Genomic DNA, 20,531 nt, shown 5'->3' on the forward strand with positions numbered 1-20,531 from the left:
AACTTCTGATCTCAGAACAGGACCTGACGATTGTCAGCGGTTTTTGCCAAGTGGCTTACTGCAGAATGCTCCGAGATGGGAACTCTTAAAACGCGCTCCCTCACTGTATGAAAACAACCATAAAAGACCTCAAGCCTTCGCTGTGCTCAACATCTAGTGCCCAGACAGCAAACTGGGTCATCAGAAGGACAGGAAATAACCCTGTTGTGCTCAAGGAAGACTTTCCAGGATTCGGGAATTGCACTATTCTACCAAACAGTTTAGTAATCTAGTATTTATTTTCAAAAACGATTTAAACTTCCGGAGAAATGTCTTTTTTATCGACATTATCCACCGTAATCCTGGTACAAATCTTTACAAAACAGTGACTATTCATTCCGCTGTGAGTTGAGATTCACAGCGTGGGGGCGTTTCTATACGTGCAGAACAGTGAACAGTGAGGAGCTTCCATTCAGGCACGAAATGCTCAACAAAAGCGTTTAGATTAATACTATGTTCTCCACAGAAACGGACATTTTACATGCACACGGATTACATGAATGTGCAGAATGAGCCGGGCAACGACCAGGCCCAGGAGTCTCTGCTCGCGCTACACTGTTGGCACCCCTGATGAATGAAACGCCGCCATCGAGATTAAGAGTTTTTGTTCTGAAATTCGCATAATGCAGTAAAACAAGCAAATGAATCGCTGTGCTAAGACTGCGAGAGCGAATGTGTAACTCAATTTAAAGACGGGTATTTCTTCTGGGAATAAAACAAAAAGTCTTATCTACAGACAGTCGAGCGGCGGCGACGACGTGCTGCTAAAAGTCTTATTTATGAAGCTGGTGAATTAAAAACAAACAACTATCGCACGCAAACTTTCAGGCAGGACCACCTGAAAACCCCAAAGCGCCCCTGGACCACAGCGGGACGCAGGCGAGCCCGTGTAAACAAAGACACATGTTGCCAGCGCCCCGCGCACACAATGGGTGGTGCACGCGCGCACACGCGCCAGGTCCGCCGTGCACGACCCGCTCTGCCCCGCGAGCCCCTCCAGCCCCGCGCGGCGGCCGGCCCGTGCCCCCCGGCTGCGGCGGTTCCGGCGGGCGCGAGCTGCCCAGCCCGTACCGGTGTTGTAGACGTGCAGCTCCTCGGCGATGCCCTCGTTCCCGCCCCCGAACACGATGAGCAGCTCCCGGATGGCCACGGCCCGGTGGCCGTGCCGGGACCGTGGGACGGGACCGCTGAAGGACTGGACCTTCCTCCAGAGTGGACCTTGCGAAGCCATCGTCCCGCCGCTCTCCCTCTCCGCCGGGGGACGGGGGGACATCGGCGGCGCCTGGGTCCGCCCCGATCCCACATTGCAACTGGGCCTACGTCACCGCGATCGATTCTATGGTAGGGCTCGCTCGTCCCCCTCTGCTCCGAGCGCTCTGCCCGCCGCTGCTGTTGCTCTCACATGGGAGCAGGACAGCAGCCGGAGGGTCGGCGGATTCCGGCTCCTTCCTCCGCGGAGTGGAGCAGCTTTAGCGCCGGGCGTTGCGAGCGCGGCTCCGTGAGGAGCTCGCCGGCTTCCCCGGCGCTCCGTGCCCCCGCATCGAGGGTAAAATCGGCTGTGCGCGGTCGTGGCTGCGCTCGGTGTCTAGGGGGTCTGGGAGAGTCGTCTGGTTTATTTATTTTGCCCCCTTTATAGCCGGTACGTTCCTGTTCAGTGGAAGTGAACCGTTCACGCGTGGCGCTCTCGGAGAGACGGGTTAGGCACATACTGCCGCACAGTTGTGTTCAATCACACTGCGGACGCGTCTGTCACAAGCACGCTGGTTAGACACAGAGGCCAGTCCGCCCATCCAGCTCGTATTTATAGCTAAAAGATCCCATCCAGACATCTCTTGAAAGAAACCAGGGTCTCGTCTTCAATAGTATGGCTGGGTAGCTTGTTCCACACCCCCACAACCCTTTGTGTAAAGAAGTACTCCCAGGTTCCCGTTTTTTAAAGCAAAAGCATTTCCACGAAGTTCCAGCTTGTGCCCTTTTTCCCCCTGAGGATGTCCATTGGGTTGACTTTCTTAATGCACTTTCATGTTTTAAATACTTGATTCAGAAGCACTCCAAGTCTACTCTGTTCAAGATAAATGTATTCAGGCCCAGATTTATTAAGTGAAAACGACTGCAAAAAGCTCACTCAATAAGAACATTCAGTATAGGCACACTTGTTTCCCAAGGACATATTGACTAAAGCAGGTAATTCATTTCCCCCTCAGCAAGTGTACGAATTAAACTGTAATACCAAGTGCTTGCACACAAGTGTGTTATGAGGTCTTAATTATTCAGCTGGGGGACAGGAAAATGAGATATCTGGGTTAAAGGGTCTGCATTCTGGGAGTCTGGGGCTGTACATCGGCCTCTGAGATGCACTGTTTGGTATATAGTGCAGCGTTTAATGTTGTACAGTTTTGTGTTTTGTTATTTCATTGTTAATAAATGTTTGTCCAAGTCTGTTATTTTATTGCTCTGTTGCTACAGCTGTGTCAGTGAATATAAAGAACTTACGTTCTTTATACGTTCCTACAATACAGGTTTGGGTACATATGTTAAATTGTAACCTACCAATCGGGCATTTTTGACATTCACATTTTACATAAGCACTCTATTTTTCTAACTCTCCAAATTTGTAACAGCACTGAAATAATAAGGTTATTTAAGGTTAATAATAACGAGCGCCGCCGCGCGTGTTGATCCATCAGCACACGCTGTACCGCGCAGCGAGCAGCGCTATTTAAACCATCCAGACCCGCTTCCCGCTGCTCGGTATTGAGTTTACTCCCTGAGAGCTCTACCTGGCGATTCCTAAACCTTGTGTCACTCTGGATTTTATACTACCCCTTCTCCCTTCGACCACAATCTCCCCTCTCAACTTGGATTGTTTGCCTCCGGTGTCTGTCCTGGATCTCGACCTTCCTTACCCCCATTGACCACGATCTCGCCTCTCGATTCAGATTGTTGCCGTGTCTACTGGCTACTCCTGCGGCTGCACAGGATCCATATCTCCTCATTAGGGTATCCTAACAGTGACTGTGCACACTGCTAGTCTTTGACTTTCACACTACACTTCCTGATAACCAACGCTGTGGTTGAACGATGATAAACAACAAAAACAGTGTACCTACAGTATGTCATGTCTGTACAATATAGTGTCAGTGCATCATCTTCAACAAAAAGGATTTTCTCATTACCCTGAAAATAATGGGGTTAATTTGTTCCACTAATAAGTGATGTTTCTTCTGATGCTTACTATTCCTTGAGTCAACAAACAACAAGGTTCTGTACAATAGCACACATGATAGCAACAAAAGTAAAAGCAGGGTAAAACCGCCCATTTGTCCAGTACATTGTGGGACTGGTGTAGAGCTGCAGTTTGGCGTAACTTGTCAAGGGTTTGACAAAGGATGAATATCTTCACTGCAAACGTAGTTTTAGAATATGTTAATTACGAAGGCACATCTGAGATCCAACCACGGGAGAAAAAATCTCTTCACACAAATGGCTTCCCTCTTACTCTATATACAGTACCCTTGTGAGTAACAGCTTTTGTGTTTCCTTGTAAAGATTGAAGCTTTAAGTTAGGAAAAGCATATATTTGGAAAGAATGTGTATTTTAACACCATCACAAAATGAATATTTCTGAATTCTAGACATGCAAATACTTAGTACTTCTTAGATTTAATTACTACACAGTCACAGAGCTAGTGGCCTGCTTTTAAAACAAGATGGAAAATAATCTCTGCACCGACCTGATTTTTGTTTTTAATAGAGAAGGGACTTTAAATATAAGAATGAGACCAAACACTATATGACCTTTTCCAGATTTCAGTTGCTCGTTTCAGAGCAACGTCCTGGAAAACACCAGGGCAGATAGGTTTGGAAATGGGCTCAAGACCTGGGCGCAGGACTCGGGTAGCAGCTCCTGGTTTAGCTCCCAGCCCAGTCACACAGGCAGCATCAACAGCGGAGAGAAAGGAGAGAAACTCGAACCTGTGAACGCAGGAGAGGGAGCAGTTGTCGTGACGACGGATGGTATGTGCCGTGTTTGGTTATTATAACTACGTATTTCTAGGTAAAAGACTCATGAATGTGTTGAATTGCTCAGGGGCAGAGGGACACCGGACGTGGTCGCTGGCTGAAGGGTTTTGCTGATAGTGCAGAAGACGACTGAGGGATTACTGCAGCCTCTCAGGCAGACCAGGACGGGGAGATACTCTGCCGATGAGGTGCACAGCCCTGTAGGTCAGGACTGTCCAGTCCTGGTCCTGGAGCTGAGGTAAGTCTGTGGGTTTTCAATTCAGGTCCGAACTCAACAAACTCATACAGCCGCGATACCAGTTCAGCTAGACCAACCAACATCTTCTCTCGGCTCTGTTTGTGCTCGGTTTGGTTTTTCATTCCATCTAAAGTCTGGGCGAACCAACAACGTGGTTAAGAAGCTCAGCTGCACAGCTCCAGTACTCAGGCTGTTCAACAAAACCCGTGTTTTACAGCTGTCATGACGTTTTGATAGATTACTTGTCTCCTTGTCTCTGGGTGCCTGGCTGAGGGAGCAGACTGTTGCACTGTTGTCCTCTTATATACTGTATGATACCTTAGGCTGGCACAGGGGTCAGCATTGGGGCCTCACAGAGCTGTGAGCCAGGGACACCTCCTGCCCTTGCTGGTGGGTTAATTGTTTTCTGGCGTGAGTTTGTGTGTTTTGCCGTCTGCTCTGCAGGGTCCTGGGTCTCGGCCAGGCTGTACCTCTCCTGCGACATTGGTTGGGATAAGCAGTTCTGGAAGGTGATGTGAGATTATGATATGATAGTATACCTTGTCCGAAATAAAAATGCCGTAGCCCTCAAGGACCACGGCTGTCAGTTCCGAGTTACATTTCTTCAACGTAATGAAGCGACTCAAAGCTCTCTTCGCACGTCGCACATGTAAGGGGGATCAGTCAGACCTGCGGGCTGCGGCTGTCCGGGACCCCGGCGGTCCGCCGCTCACCGCACACACCCCTCCCGCGCTTTCGGAGCCGTGACAACATGCGGGTAAAGGCATCTCTTCAGCACAGATGTTTGTCTTATGTTTGCAGCTGTTCATCCGAGCGCGCCCCTGATTCTCGCCGCTCTGTCAAAACAGAGCCGGGCTGCATGTCATTTTGCGAGCCCTGCGCCAGCTCTCTGACTTGCTGGGCTCTGCAGGCTGCTAGGTTAGTCATATATCCAGTTCGCTGAAAGCCCAGGGGTTGTGCAAAAGACTGGAGACATCTGGAAAGAACTTCCTGCGAGCTATCTTTTTTTCAGACCAAGAGGAGCTCCGACGTGCGACTTTTCGGCACCCTCATCAAGAGCTCTCTGCACAGGACCTCTCACATGGCAGCGCGGAACCAATTGCGCTTTCATGGTTTTGGGATGTTTTGATGTACACTGGGTGCCGACAGAACAATTGTTGACTTCATCTTAAACGTAACCCTTGGTATGTGACGTGTTTTCTGATTTTTCTTGCATGAGCCGATCTGCCTTTGCGCTGTGGAATGCAGAATTGTTACCCGAGAACAGGAAGACACACCGAGACACAGCTGGTACAGAACTCGTGTTCCGTAAGATTTAGTTTTTTTCAGAACTGAGGGAAAAATGTTGCAAGCTTTGCCCCCAAAAAAGTGTAATGTATGATTATGCTATAGATGAGTAACATTTACGATTGATTTACTGGATGTCCTGGAAAGTGTTCTTTGATGTGGTTAGGTTGGAAAAAACGATTGTCGTCACATTCTTAGGAGAAGTTTGTCTCCTACATTTTATACAGTATGAACGTCCTGGTAAATTTTCCTGCCAACTCGATTAATTCAAATGTTTCTTTCTTGCTTACAAACCCTCGAAATATTTATCTAAAATATATTAGCTGTATAGCTCTAATTACCACTTAGCAACACTCCTTCAGCTGTGATTCTGACTTCTTCCCCTGGGCTCTGAACATTGCAAAAGCCCTCTCTGGCGACCATTGATACACTGACCCGTATGAATCACATTTGTGCTTCAAAAAATATCAAGCAGTCCTGAAGCAAACGGGTTTTGCTTCTAATATAATGATGCATCTTCCTCGTTTGGCGTGATCGAGCTCATTCAAGATCATTTATCTTGAAAACATAAACATCCGTGCCGCTGATGTGGATGAAGTAGTTTCTGAAAACTTATGTGCTGGGAAAGGTTGGCTCAGTTTTTCTGATCAACCGCATGTAGGGAAGAAAAAAAACCCAACGGAATAATAGGAGGAGCACCTGGAGATGTAATGAAATGTGGGGTATTCACATCAAGAGAATGCAAGGGACTACATTTACAAGCGAAGATCGAATGTATAATATTGTGTACAGTATCGTTCACCACTTTATAAAAAGGCTGTCACTCTGATAGGGAGGTCGGGGAGTGAGCTGGTCTCTTCAGTCCCGAGAACAAGAGGATTAGAAATCGATCTGAAGACTTTAGAATAGAACATGTATTACCCACGCAATAGTGGGGCTTCGCAGGCCCTGTGAAGCTCAGAGCCAAGAGCACAGGCACACGGAGGTCTGAAAAGAGGAGGCAGCTTTCCACAGGGGCTCCCATTGTGTCAAAGTCCTCAGCAGTTGCTGAAAGGGTTCGAGAGCAGGGGTATTCATATTGCAGAAAGGGGCTCCGAAGGATTGAACGAACGACTGGATGAGATTGCGGGACTGTGAGAGTGTGATTAGGTAGCAGCTCTTGCTGTGAGGAAGGGGGGTGGAACAGCGCTCTTGTCATTCACTTTTCTGATGATCGTGGTGAGCCTGACAGCCGTCGGCCATGCTCGGGGAAATGACAGGGACGAGAGAGGTTCGGGTCAGAGATCAGGGCCTTTCAGGAGCCCTGCTTTGGAGAAGTCTTCCACTGACCCTGGAGCGCAGGGCCTGGGTCCTCAGAAGAGGGGCGTCCCAGGACCTCCTCCTTGCACGAGTGGGGCTGTAGGCAACCCCTTGCTTGCTGTGTATGTAATTCAGTCTGAAATGTTTTGGGACAGCAGGTGGTTTAATGGGATGGAACATGAACATGGGAATCACCTTTGATTTCATGGAGAGCAATGTGTTCCAGACTCCCACAACTCTTGGTGTAAAGAGGTGCCCAACCTTCGTTTCCATGCTTCATCTTAATTCCCATTTCTTTCTCCTGGTCCTTGTTTTTCTGTTGATTTTGAAGAAGTGTGTAGGGTTGACGTTTGTGTATGCCTTCGAGGATTTCAGTACAGTTCTTTTTACCACAATTGCAAACAGTATTCTGAATGTGATCTTATTAGTGCATTGCACAATTTTAATGCAACATCTCTTTCTTACAATTCTGCACTTTTAGCTACATATCCTGACAATCTGTTTAGCTATTTATTGCTCCAACATTATCTTTAAAATCAAATTCCTTCATTAACATCAAGGTCTTTTTTTTAAGTAGCCTCTTCTAGATCAGAATTTCGAATTTTATATTTATTGTTCATCTTTCTGCTCTGTAACACCCTGAACTTATCATATTAAATGTCATCTGCCAGGTGTTTGCCCAGTCTTGAATTTTATCTAGATCTTTTTCTTTGCAGCTCCCACAATGTTAGCTAATGCTTACAGTACGTATCTTGGTATACGTAAGTGTAAAGTGTAAACTAGACTAGTTTACTCACTGTGTCAGAAGATAGATCATTGATATAAATCAGGAAGAGCAGTGGTCTTAGTACTGATCTCTGTGGTACTGCATTAATTACAGCACTGCTAAAGTTCCTAATTGACATTCATCTGTAATTATTATTCTGTACTCTTTGTTTCAAATCCATTAGACAAATGCATGCATTAGCATGAATGCCTAAGACCTTCAATTTAAGAATTAATCACTTACGTGGAATTTTATCAAACATCCTTCAAAAACCTACATGTGCTTTTGATGTGGTGGACATCAGTACATCCATATACTGCTGTTTGTTCAAATAATTCTAGGAAGTTAGCTAAGACCTCTTACGATTTTTTTCTAAATTCATGCTGACTGTTCCTTAGAATCTTATTGCTATATAGGTAATCTAGTTTTATTCTAATTAACTTTAATATTCTTATAGGCAATATAATTAGACATATTGTTGTGGTTTTGTCTTCCATTTTTGGGTGTTAATGGTCTATAGCTGAAATCTCTGATTTCCTTTGTAATAGAATTCTGTCTGGCCTGAAGATTTGTTGAAGTGCTTCAGTAATCTGTAACAGTTCTGACTCTTGTCTTTTTTTACGTTTAACACTGACTCTGACTGTACCGTTAAGTAACTTAATCCTGCCTCAGACTGGGAAATATTCTGTTTCTACATGTTGTGAATTTCTTTCTTGGTGAACATCTTAGTGAAATGTTCATTAAATACATCCGCTATATCCTTCTCTTTGTCTAAATGTTTATTTATCTTTATTTCCAGGACACTTCTTTTATTTGCAGTTTTACTACTGGTAAAACATGATTATATATCTTAGCCTACATGGCAATATTCTTTTCTCACACTCTATAATATCTCTATGAACCTCTGCTTGCTGTTTATTCTATTGCTTCTCTTTAACCTTTTTTTCTATTTTAAATGAGTTTCTATGAGACTTTATAGAGTGCTTTTTTCTGCTTTGATTGTTCATATTGAGTCATTAGACAGTTTGGCCCCTGCTTTCAGGCCTCTGATTTACTAGGAATATCTAGAGACTGTTTCCATCGATTCCCTGCTGGTCCCTTACACATGCTGATTCATCCTGCTCCCCTTCAGCACTGCTCTGTCTGCAGGTCCACTTTCCTCATGTTGTAACCCTTTGTCCTGGATTCTGCCTATACAGTTTGAAAATGTACCCCAAAGCCTACAGTACATAATGTATGATTGTTTGAAAAGACAAGATCAGTACCCTCTGCTAGGAGCTCTGACAAACTGAGTTAGCCATGTGTGCCATTTCAGTTTCAACTGCTGGTATCCCGGATGGTCCCTCCCAGTAAAGTCTTTCATGATGACCACTTCTTCCCTTTTGCATAAATTCCTGATTATTTTGCATTACAATCTGAATTTGGTGGTCCGTGGCACCCTTCTAACATTGAACTCTTTGAATGATGAATGTTGTATTTAAAGGTCTGACAGGCAGTATATGGATTCTGAGCCTGTTGATGCCTCAAGGTTGAAAGCCTTCAGCCTTGAAAGGTCACAAGGTCGAAGCCTTGAAAGCCTATTCTGATCTATATTGTATATACAGTATATATAGTGTATATAGAGTATATATATATTCTGATCTACACTGTATATTGTATAATTAATTAATTATAATTGCTTACACTTATATAGCGCTTTTCTGGACACTCCAATCAAAGCGCTTTACAGGTAATGGGGATCCCCTCCACCACCACCAGTGTGCAGCCCCACCTGGATGATGCGACGGCAGCCATAGTGCACCAGTACACTCCCCACACACCAGCTCTCAGTGGGGAGGAGAGCAGAGTAATGTAGCCAATTATAGATGGGTATTATTAGGTTAGATTGGTAAAGGCCAATGGGAATTTTGGCCAGGATGCCGGGGTTACACCCCTACTCTTTTTGAGAAACGCCCTGGGATTTTTAATGACCACAGAGAGTCAGGACCTCCATATTACATCTCATCCGAAGGACAGCGCCTGTTTACAGTATAGTGTCCCTGTAACTGGGGCATTAGGACCCACATGAACCACAGGACGAGCGCCCCCTGCTGGACCCACTAACACCTCTTCCAGCAGCAACCTTAGCTCTCCCAGGAGTCTCCCATCCAGGTACTGACCAGGCTCACACCTGCTGGGCTTCAGTGGGCTGCCAGCGGTGAGCTGCAGGGTGATATGGCTGCTGGTATATAATGTATACAGTGTATATGCTGTATAGTGTATATATATATCTATTCTGATCTACACTATATATTGTATATATCCAGTGTATATACTGTATATATCTATTCTGATCTACAGTGCTACTCCTCTGTCAACGTCCCTCTGTCACTGGAACACTCTGAAGAAAAGGGCTTATAAAAATATTGTGCTATTTGCAATGTAAAGAATGGTATTGTGGTGAATACACCTGGCATGGAATGGAGCTGGAGAGTGCTGGTGATTGGCTATGAATCGCTCACAAACCGCACAACAGCATTTCCCAGTGGAACAGACAGAGGGCAAAATGGATAGTTACACTTTGAGAGGGTAGTGTTATGTTTGAAGTGGATTCCATATAGTTGTGTTTAAACTGTGTGTAAAACATACAAAGCAGTTAACTTTCAAAACAGAAGTCTGTCTTGTTCACGACAAACTAGAGTCCGAGTTGAGGCCTTCACATTTTGAGTGATTGCTGGACAGTGACCTCAAGAGTCTCCTTACGGTCAGACAGAAGCTGTTCTTCCTAAAAGCTCAGCACACGACTCTGCGCACAGAAAAATGAAAATTTCACTGAAGGGCAGAGAGTTCTAAAAGAGGAATTCAAGCTTCAGTATGCTGCTGTGTCTTAACTGCTCTTGTCCTGAATTAAGCTAAATCAAGCTTCACTTGAAGTTTCTTGGTTATCCTGCAGGTTTGCGAATAATAAATCTCTCAATGTGTTTTGAATGAGACACAAACTGTATATGTTTAAAAATGTAGTAGGGTTTCCAGTGTTTGAAAAACTCTCTGTCCATGTCCCATGTCCCAGAGACAGACACTCACTAGGCAGGTTTCTCTTCTTGGCTGTTTCACCAAGGGGCATGCAGAATATAGAATTATTTAGGTGCATTCAACATGTACTATATAGTCTATTTGGAAGAAGAACAAATGTATGGGATTGCACTTTTTTCAACTGTTAAAAGGTTGACCAATGTGCAGGTGAGTGTGTGAGTGTGGCAGCCACTGTGCTCAAGGGTGAGTCATCCTGGAGAACCATACCTCCCGTGATTGACATTTAAAACACGTGTGGATTCCAAACCTAGAAAACACAGCCCACTGTCATAAAAAGAGCCTGTTTTACAAGCTTCTGGAGAGCAAAAAACATTATCGCATAATTTATATTGGCATGTAGTCATCTTGGACAGCTGAATCCTCAGAAAAGCCTTTTAGGAAGACACGTCAATAAATTACGGAGAGTCTGTTAGGTGCATTAGCTGCTGTTCTGATGCATGCGCCTGTTCTCAGGACAGCTGGGCCTCCAATGTGTTTCTGAAGCACTGAAGAGAAGGACTACAGTGCATCTGCATGAGCAACGCTGCTCTCCGCAGACCAGCCTAGCCGTGACGTGATGTGCAAGATTAGGTGCTCTACCTATACTTCCCAGATCCCTCTGTTTCTTCTCTTATTTCTTAATGGAGTACAAGCATCTGCTGTCGCGTCCAGGAGATGGGAAATGACATTCCGAAGGGAATGAGGTTCCAGTCGGGAAGAGCCTCTTGCACGCATGAGCCCGGAGCGCAATGACAGCACATTGACCAGTCCGGGTGCTGTTTTTCACCTCTTTCTTAACAAGTGCACAGTATATACAGCACGAGCACGGATGACACATACTGTTTGTCAGCTCGTGTCACAGGAGCAGCGATAAGATTGTTTTGGCGCTGAGTTTCCCTGAATTCAGTTTCTCTAAATTAGAGTGTCTGCTTATCGTCATGTAAACCAAGATTTTCTCATAATATTCACAAAAAGCTTCTTCTGCTCACCTTCACTCTACTGAAATGCCAAACATATGGGACTCACCTCTACTGACATTTTTTTGTCCATTGTTTACAGTTTAAATTAGGAGATTCAAAATCTATTGCTGCAGAATTTCAGAAACTGTAGCAAATATAAACGTCAAGCACTGGAAGGCAGTTAAAAGAGAAAAAAGTTCTCTTAGCCTTTAGGATTGTCAGATCATTCCTTATTCAGGTCCTGTGCTCCGTTTGTCTTTAACTGTTTCCAGTTGAGAGAAACTGCTGGAGAGCTGAGTCGAGACAGAGAATGAGGTCTGATTGATTTTCAGTCCAAGTATGTCACAACGCCAGCTCAGAAACAGCTTTCACTCTGACTCCTACTTTGTCCACTTCATATAGAGAGAATAAACCACAGAATCAAACGGATTTCCACACCCACATAGGCCTCAGAGATCATGAGCGAAATCCTAATTGACATTATGATAGAAGAATACTAGTCTGTAAGTTATACTTTGCGTTTCAGTTAACTGTACAGTATATATAACTTAAGCTTATCATAAGCACTTTTTTGGAAATGGTGGGTTGAAATGTGAAGATGAGACAAAGTCACAGAACTGTATCACTGTTGTCACTGTTGCAGTTGTGGGATTGTTGATAGTTTTTGTCGTCTCTGAAGGTGTGATTTGCCGTTGTGGGTGGGGATGGGGGGGGTGGGGGGAGGGAGGTTTTGCTTCTTTCTTGTTTTTAATGAATGTGTTTTTTTTTTGGGGGGGGGGATAAAAATATGTTATTAAGAATGTATTATCATAGGGGGCAGCATGCTGGAACAGTGGAGTTTGAATGTTCTCCCGTGTTCGTGTGGGCTTCCTTTGGGTGCCCCGGTTTCCTCCCACAGTCCAAAGGTGTGCTGGTACGTTAACTGGCTTCTGGGGAAATCTGCCTTGGTGTACGGTTGTGTCTATTTGCCCCACTTGTGCCCCCTTCCTTGCCATTTGGAAATTGATGTATATCTGAGTCAGCGGTGATATAGGTTTTGACAGCCTGGATAATAATCTGGAGGTTTTAAAACACATCACTGTCTCAAGACAGTGCTGGGAGCCTCTGCTTACAAAGGATTTGAGATTTGTGATAATTAGTGGTGATGATTGGTGATGAGGTGTGGTGATGATCTTTGATTCTAGTTGTTCCGATAATTTGTTCCCATTTCTGTACATGTAACTGAAGTTAACTCCCTGGACTAGAATTAGCTGGTTTTGCTTTCTCACCCTTTTTGTCAGTGGGGAATTCTCCAGGCCCCGATGACTGATTATGATCTCTGATTCTGATTGGTGATGTGATGCACAGAGAACTGGATTTGACCTGGGCTGCTCTGGCTGCAGGGTCTTAATGAACACAGACGGCGAGCTCAGTAACACAAAAGCACAAGGAAGGTTACAAATGAGAGCGAGCCAGTCAACACAACACCTAGTTTGGTTATTAAAAGCTAATTGATCCCAGGATCTCATTCAGCCATTTTTTTAAATAAGCCAATGTATCAATTTCACCTGCACAGCTAGGCAGCTTGTTCCAGACTCCTTCTGGTTACCCTCATTGATGCAGACAGTTTTCTTTCTAATATTTGATTTTTCTTTTTCAGGCTGTACACTGAAGAGGAAGAAATGCCTCTTTTGAGAAAGGGTGAGTTACTTTTCATATGAACCCCGGCTGGTACTGAGTAATTGGACTCAGCTCCTGAAATCCACATCAGTGTGATCTGTTTGATGAGGTGAAGTGATGGTGTCAGACTCTGTGGTGCAGAGAAGCTCTGGGTGTAACAACAGGGCAGTCCTGCACGGAGCCTGCGTGTGGGGGCTGATGGAAGAGATGCCAGCATTGCTGATGGCCGGAGCTGCAGGAAACATGAGACCGAGGGCTGTATGCACACTAGAGTTTGTAAGACATGCACACCCGGGGCGTGAAGGAAATCTGAACGTGCACACAGCAATCCGGCAGTCTAAGTCTGTCTGGGCAGGACAGACTTGTACTTGAACTGCCTTGTACAGAAGAGATGGCTGTATTCCAGAGACCAATACTGCCTGCTGCCGGGATCTGGTGGTGTTGTATTGCGTTCCCTGGGGCTTAACCCACTGCCAGAACTCAAATTCACCTCCTGCGCCTGCTGTTAAACAAGCAGCGTGTTTTCCACAGATCCAGGATTCTCAGTGCCGGGCCTGTCTGTTGCACAGAGCAGTGTGGGCTTGAGGGGGAGTGTGCCGTAAGACTCCCCTCTTTCCAAAATATCTTTCACTGTGGATCGTGCACCCCCCCCCCGTGGCAGGAAACAAAGGGAAACAGCAACAGATCTCCCCCTCCCCCTCCTTCCTGGCTGCGAGGGGGTTGGCACTGCTTCTGGTGTGCTTGGGCAAATTTTAATATGTCCAGAATTAAATAAGACAAAGTAAGAGTGTAATACTGTCGAAAACACTGGAAATGTGTGCTTGTGCTCTTTGACCTCTAGTTGTCCTCTGACCTCCTGCTCTTGTGTTCCAGTGAACCAGCTCCTTCTGCTGCTGCTCCTGCTCTTGTGTTCCAGTGAACCAGCTCCTGCTACTGCTCCTGCTCTTGTGTTCCAGTGAACCAGCTCCTGCTGCTGCTCCTGCTCTTGTGTTCCAGTGAACCAGCTCCTGCTGCTGCTGACCTCCTGTTCTTGTGTTTCAGTGAACCAGCTCCTGGTGCTGCTACTGCTCCTCCTACTGGGCTTCGTCCTGTACAGCCGAGTCCACCGGGCCGCCCCCAAGAGCAGTGACCCAGGTGCGCCGAGCATGGCAGAGGACAGCGCAGAGGCAGCGTCGCGTGTGCAGCACAGAGAGACTGATCCTGTTGTATTGGGACATATCTGCTCTTTTTCGTTATTCTAAGTAACTGCTGCTAGACTTACGAGCAGGCGGTTCTGAGCTTCCTTAGTAAACCAGTCTAGTTCTCTACTGGCCGTGCTCAGATCACTGGGCCGCCATGTACAGCAGGACCAGCTCTTGCAGTCTGAGCTGCCGGGGAAGATCAGGTTGCCTTTGAAAACAGCCTAATCAGGCACCTGGGAAGCCAGAGTTCATTTACCTATCTCTTCCTTTCTTAACTGTATGGATACATACATACATACATTTATTTTGAAGAGGTCTGTCTCCCCAGTAAAGGAGTAAAGGTTCAGTTCTCATATGAGAGAAGGGCTGTACTGTCAGAAGAGCACAGGTGACTTCAGGAAAGAGAGGGACTGATTAACAGACTGAAGCAATTATGCTTGTTGAACCAAGACAGGAAATCAGCCGATGGAATTAGAGAGGAACCACAGTTTTATAATCAAAGTACTTCAAAATATGAAAATACCTAGCACTTAATAATACATCTTTTTATGAATATAAAAACATTATTGGCATGGGATCACAAGATAGGAATATACAGTACTGCATACAGTCCTTCAAGAATGACTGCACTTGTTTATTTTGTAGTGTTAATTTTGTCTTTGATAATATATAGAGTACATAAATATATATTTTGATTTTCTTTTACGTAAACTGTACATTTATCTTTTTCTGAATTCGGAATTAACAGAACAAGTCAAAGAATTATGTGATAGTTTAGTTCTGGGGAGATCAAGGCCTGTCTGTGTTACCCAGTTTCTATAGTATGGCCAGTGTTCACTGTGCCTGTCCTCTCTGGACAGCCAGGTCCGTCTGTGTCCAGTGTCTATGGCCAGGCTGTGGACACTGTACTTCATCATGGTCTCTTTCTCCTTGTTGCCCCTCACCCTGGTTGTTGTGTATTCTCTGTATAGGTCCCGGTTGCTCTCCAGTTTGTATTGTTGTGTCACAGTCGGTGAGATAGTGTGGTTAGGTTTGTATTGTAATGTGACTCTAATTAGAGGGGTTGTAGCAGTGCTGTCCTAAGGCTGGTGAAGAACATAAGAACAGTATCAAATGAGATGAAGTAATTCACCCCGTCTAGCGGGTTTGGTACTGAGTGGTTAATTGATCCAAAGATGAACCATGTGTGTAAAGAGTGTCCCCTGTTCTTGGTCTACTGGGGTCACGTGTGCCCCCTGGCTGGGGGCTGGCGTGAGTCACGCCGGAGGTTCACGGGGCGCCTGTGGCGCCTGCTGTCATTTCAGGAAAGGTGAACCAGCGCGGCGCCGCCGAGGACGGGCCCGACCAGGAGATCCTGGTGGTCATCTGCGCGGCGGAGGATCGAATGGGCGGCACCATCGCGGCCATCAACAGCGTGTACAGCAACACTGAGGCCCCGCTGCTGTTCTACGTCGTGACGCTGCGGGACTCCGTCAGCCATGTCAGGTCCGGTGACACGTCCTGTCCCACTGTCCGCCAGGTCGCGCTCGGTGCTTCCTTGCCCAACAGCCGCTGCCCGGTCTCCCCCTCGCCCGCAGCGACACAGTGAGCAAGACTGGCGATCTCCAGCTGCGGCACTTCAACACGTCTTGACGCTAGTAGTTGGCACTTAATAGATATTTGGTTTGCTCTTTCATATACACTGGTGCAGAGTGAATTAACACTTTATTGCTTCAAAAATAAGTGTTTGCCATGAGAGAACTCTGCTTATAAATATCACTTATCACGAGCAGCCTGGCGCCCTACAGCAACTGTTGTGTAGCGATGTTGAGGAGCCCAACAGATTATGTGTGCTGCTCAAAAGATACTGGTGACAGAGAAATGTTTCTCCTGGGAAGTCATTCAAAATAAACCCCGGACGGTTCATTCTGAGAGAGACTGCCTCTACACAGCTGGATTACAGTCCTTTTCCCTTTTTCAGGAAATGGATTGAGAACTCCGAGTTAAAGGAAATCAAGTTTAAAATCCTGGAGTTCAACCCCATGATACTGAAGAGCAAAGTGCGGCCAGTTTCCTCCAGACCTGAGCTTCTGCACCCTGTGAGTAGAGCAGGCCGCGCAACAGGCAAGACGGGAGAGCTCATGGCTCTTCCTGCAAAACAGCACAATTTTCACCCTCGTTCACTGTAAAAAACACAGTCATCAACTGCTTTTTGTAATAAAGCAGGTATGTCATCTGTAAACTGTACCATGCACAAAGCATTCCTTCATCGTTTCCATATTTTTCTTCATTCCAGTTGAATTTTGTACGCTTCTACCTCCCAATGCTCGTCTCCAAACACAAGAAAGTCATCTACTTGGACGACGACGTCATTGTTCAAGGTACAAAATATATTTGAACTTGGTAACGGTGATCAGGCGTGTGGTTTTCATACCGCAGACACCTCTCTCACCTTCACTGATGGGGGTTAAAACATTCTCTGGGGTGAAAGGATTAAAGGCTCTCCTGGGTCAGACATTGCTGGAATCCACTATCTGGGGGAGCTTAGCAACCCCTGGACAGAGTTTCACCGCTGTCTTGCAGTTTGACTCCGAGCGCAGTGCGATAGGGGCCGTAACCCGGCGACGAGGGCAGGGCGATGGGGCCCAGACTCTGCTGATGCGGCCTCTGCTTCTGCCCCCAGGGGACATCCAGGAGCTGTACAGGACCGGCCTGCAGCCTGGCCACGCTGCCGCCTTCGCCTCTGACTGCGACCTGCCGTCCACCCACGAGATGGTGCGCAGTGTGGGGATGCAGGTGAGGCCAGCTGTGCACACGCGTGTTGGGGGGGGGGGGGCACTTGTTTTTACAGCAGCAGTGTTGGTGTACAGATGGCCAGAAGAAAAAGCAAAACAGGAACAACCATGTACTTTGTAGTCAAGCATTAAGCAACGATATGGCTACAGGTATGACCACTTAAATCTGCTGGTTTTGCAGTTGGGGAGCCGGTGTTCTGATGGGAGTAAATGGAAGTTATTAGACGGATTTTGCTTTACACAAAACACAGGAGTGATAGATGGAGGAGAGGGCTGGAAGATCAGCGCCAACGACCTTCACAAGGAAATATGTGTGTGTGGTGTGGGACACACTTATATACCTACAGCCATTAACTGAAGTGGCTCGTGAGACGGGAGAGACAGAACAGGGCTCTTCTCGGCAATGGCTGGCGTTACAGAAACGTGTGATGGGACTGGTGAACGTCTCTGGGGTTTGTGTACCTGCCCGTATCGTGGCTGCTGCTGGGCAATATTCATCAGTGTTACAGTCAGGGTATGATGGGTTTTTTTTTTTTGAACAAGGAGGCAGTTTGAGACTTTAGAAACTCTAACATATGTGGAGTAAAGAGAAACTAGTGAGAATCACATTTTTTTTTAATATATACTTTAAGAATTGTTTCTCACCTTGCTGAGCTAAATCATGTGTGCCTTGTCTGAAGAACTCCTGGAGCGGACGGTTTCACTTGTCAGTGGCAAACACTCCTGTAACAAACTGTTGAAGTTTCCGTTGAGTCAAAGCGCTGCTTTGAACGCTGGCCTGCTAGGCCAACACAACAGGTATTGACACATACCAAGAACTGAAAGAGTACAGATACGATGATGACATTTGCCCCATCTTGCTTATTTTGTGCTTTATTCGTGTTTTTTTTCCCCCACGTAAGTCAAGAGCAAACACCCATCTACAATGATGACTTTGACCCATTTATACAGCAGGGACTTTACTGGAGCGCTCAGTGTCAAGTGCTTTCTTCAGTATATGACCCGTGTATATGAAACAGGATGTAAGATCAGTGCTGCTTTACTTTTGAAATGCTGACTCCGTCTTGTATAATTTCAATCCAAACGTGTACCTCCTGTCTGTTAAGCATGGAGACTCCTCCTGCAGCTGCAGGTGTAGTGAGACCCAGGGCTCCCAGCTCCAGGGGAAACAAGCCTTTCTGTCCGTGTCTTCCCAGACAACCTACATGGGCTTCCTGGACTACAGGAAGCCGGAGGTGCGCGAGCTGGGCATCAGCCCCGGCACCTGCTCCTTCAATCCTGGCGTGATGGTCGCCAACGTCACGGAGTGGAGACGCCAGAGGATCACCAAGCAGCTCGAGAAGTGGATGCAGCAGAACCTCAGGTCAGAACATCGGCCAGGTGCCGTACCTGAGCCACACCCAGCCCCCTCCAGTCCTCCGGGAGAGGGCGATTAAAAACCGAATTCTGCTAGACGAGACAGGTGCCTATGAACGCCTCTTGATAAGGGTTAGAAAATGTCACTGGAGCATTCTGGGGGGGGGGGGGAAATGTCATGGGGATGCTCAAGCAGCTCACTGGGCCGATTCCCCTCGTGTTTCAGAGACAACCTGTACAGCAGCGCCATGGCTGGAGGGGTGGCCACGCCCCCCATGCTGATCGTCTTCTACCAGAAACACTCCAGCATCGCCCCCCTGTGGCACGTCCGGCATCTGGGTGAGAGCCTCTCGCGCCGCCCTCAGAACACCAGCTTCCTCCCTTCACAGACTCCCGCTTTTACAACTGCAGCACTGCAGGCAAAGGGTTCCCCTGGCTGTCCGAGGACAGGGAAAACCCCCGGTACTTTTGAAAACCATTTAAATCGGCGTAGAACTCAAACCAGGACAAGGAATCTTTGTCAATCAGGCTCACTTTTATGCGATTCGTTTTGCTATCAGTTTGAAAAACAACAACGTTAGCACCCCTAAACCTGGTGCTAAGCTTAAGGGTAAAAAATCAGGACACTCACTTTTAAAGGTTTATGTGACTCGCTTAGTTAAAAAATCTGGACAACACTGAATCCACCAAATACAAAGACAATGTGGCTTTGAATTCCACAGCTGTGCTCTGTGAGCCAAGCTGCCCGTTCTCTCTAAAGAAATTAAAAACAGCTGATTTTTCTGGCAACGGAACAAACATACTACGCAAATTTATTAAATGTTAACAGAATGGGAATATCCACTGTGGCCAGTATAAATTCTGCATTGAAACTGAGAGATGACATTTTCCTGGCAACATCTTCTAATTATTGAAAGCTATCGCACAATCAGGATACATACATCAATTTATATAGGAGCATCCCTGCAAACAAACAGAACAGCCGACTGAAGAGCGCAACCTCATCCTCACTGCCCTCTCTCTTGGCCAGGCTGGAGTCCGGACACGCGGTACTCAGACCAGTTCCTGCAGGAGGCCCATCTGCTACACTGGAACGGCAGGTTCAAGCCCTGGGACTACCCCTGTGTGCACATGGAGCTGTGGGAGCGCTGGTACATCCCAGACCCCATGGGGAAATTCGTGCTGGTCAGGCCCAGCAGCTGAAGCTGCGCCTCCCCCTCCCTCAGCCCCGAGGTTTGGCCTGGAAAATGGTCCTCAAGCTCTGAAGGGAGGGTGTGGCACCAGACGGGGCTCGATAATGGAGGTTACGTCTTGTCAATTAAAAAGCTCGCCATTATCGTGTGCAGCAGGATCAGGCCGTCCCAGTCCTGAGAGCCTTCAACTAGCAGCTGATCCAGGGCAAAAACTAGGGATGATCTGATGCATAATTCATATAAATACTTCAATGCATTCAATATCGTCAGGGGTGGTACAAATACCAGAGAAGCTTGTGGCTTTGGAGGACTGGTGGCGCCCATCTCTGTTTATGCCCTCAGGTATTTGTGCCACAAGGAGCCCAGACATTCAGTTATGCCTCTGAGCAGTATGCCTGCATTATTGTGCAACCACAGTCAGAACAGAGCTTTTCAAGGCCCCCAGGCACCACCGTGCTGTGACTTGCTGTGAAGAAACTTCAGTTCGAGAGCCACGCGGCAGTGTAAAAAAATATTTTGCTGTGGTTTGTGTTTAAAGTTAGATGTGCATGAGTGACTTCGCCATTATCAGCACTGCAGGACACGTTTACTAGGCATGCATCATGTTGCAAAAATGAAAATGGGATGAATCATTTATGGAAAATAATTTTCAGGAAAGTAAAAGAAGATGAAAAATGTACCAAGAATGGATTACTTCAATTCAGAA

The 20,531-nt window shown here is 46.4% G+C and overlaps 2 protein-coding genes across 9 annotated transcripts in view; one reads left to right on the forward strand and one right to left on the reverse strand.

Annotated features, from left to right (window-relative positions):
* Window positions 1-1,312, reverse strand: part of hcfc2 (host cell factor C2) — a 13,504-nt gene extending 12,192 nt beyond the window's left edge. For both annotated transcript variants that reach the window (XM_069192898.1, XM_069192897.1), the window contains exon 1: window positions 1,111-1,312. In XM_069192898.1, the coding sequence (XP_069048999.1) occupies window positions 1,111-1,312 (202 nt within the window). The remainder of the gene's footprint in view (window positions 1-1,110) is intronic.
* On the forward strand, window positions 1,293-20,511 carry glt8d2 (glycosyltransferase 8 domain containing 2). Of its 7 annotated transcripts, none has more exons than XM_069192903.1 (12): window positions 1,293-1,380; window positions 4,130-4,300; window positions 4,745-5,608; window positions 13,302-13,342; window positions 14,363-14,455; window positions 15,807-15,987; window positions 16,463-16,580; window positions 16,778-16,862; window positions 17,165-17,277; window positions 18,473-18,639; window positions 18,859-18,971; window positions 19,663-20,511. In XM_069192903.1, the coding sequence occupies exons 4-12, from the start codon at window positions 13,324-13,326 to the stop codon at window positions 19,833-19,835; spliced, it is 1,062 nt and encodes a 353-aa protein (XP_069049004.1). In that variant the 5' UTR covers window positions 1,293-1,380; window positions 4,130-4,300; window positions 4,745-5,608; window positions 13,302-13,323; the 3' UTR covers window positions 19,836-20,511. The 7 variants fall into 7 exon arrangements, with proteins under 7 accessions (XP_069049004.1, XP_069049003.1, XP_069049005.1 ...); XM_069192902.1 differs by having other exon boundaries at window positions 4,745-5,590; XM_069192904.1 differs by having other exon boundaries at window positions 4,745-5,484.
* Window positions 20,512-20,531: the final 20 nt, after the last annotated feature.

The sequence above is a fragment of the Lepisosteus oculatus genome, chromosome 7 (genome assembly GCF_040954835.1).
Source record: "Lepisosteus oculatus isolate fLepOcu1 chromosome 7, fLepOcu1.hap2, whole genome shotgun sequence".
In the NCBI taxonomy this organism is placed as follows: Eukaryota; Metazoa; Chordata; class Actinopteri; order Semionotiformes; family Lepisosteidae; genus Lepisosteus; species Lepisosteus oculatus.

Bases quoted from the DNA above. Each gene is read 5' to 3' on its own strand.
- glt8d2 (XM_069192903.1), top strand. The intron at 15,988-16,462 runs GTCCGGTGACAC...TCCCTTTTTCAG, and splicing joins GACTCCGTCAGCCATGTCAG to GAAATGGATTGAGAACTCCG. The intron at 17,278-18,472 runs GTGAGGCCAGCT...GTGTCTTCCCAG, and splicing joins TGCGCAGTGTGGGGATGCAG to ACAACCTACATGGGCTTCCT.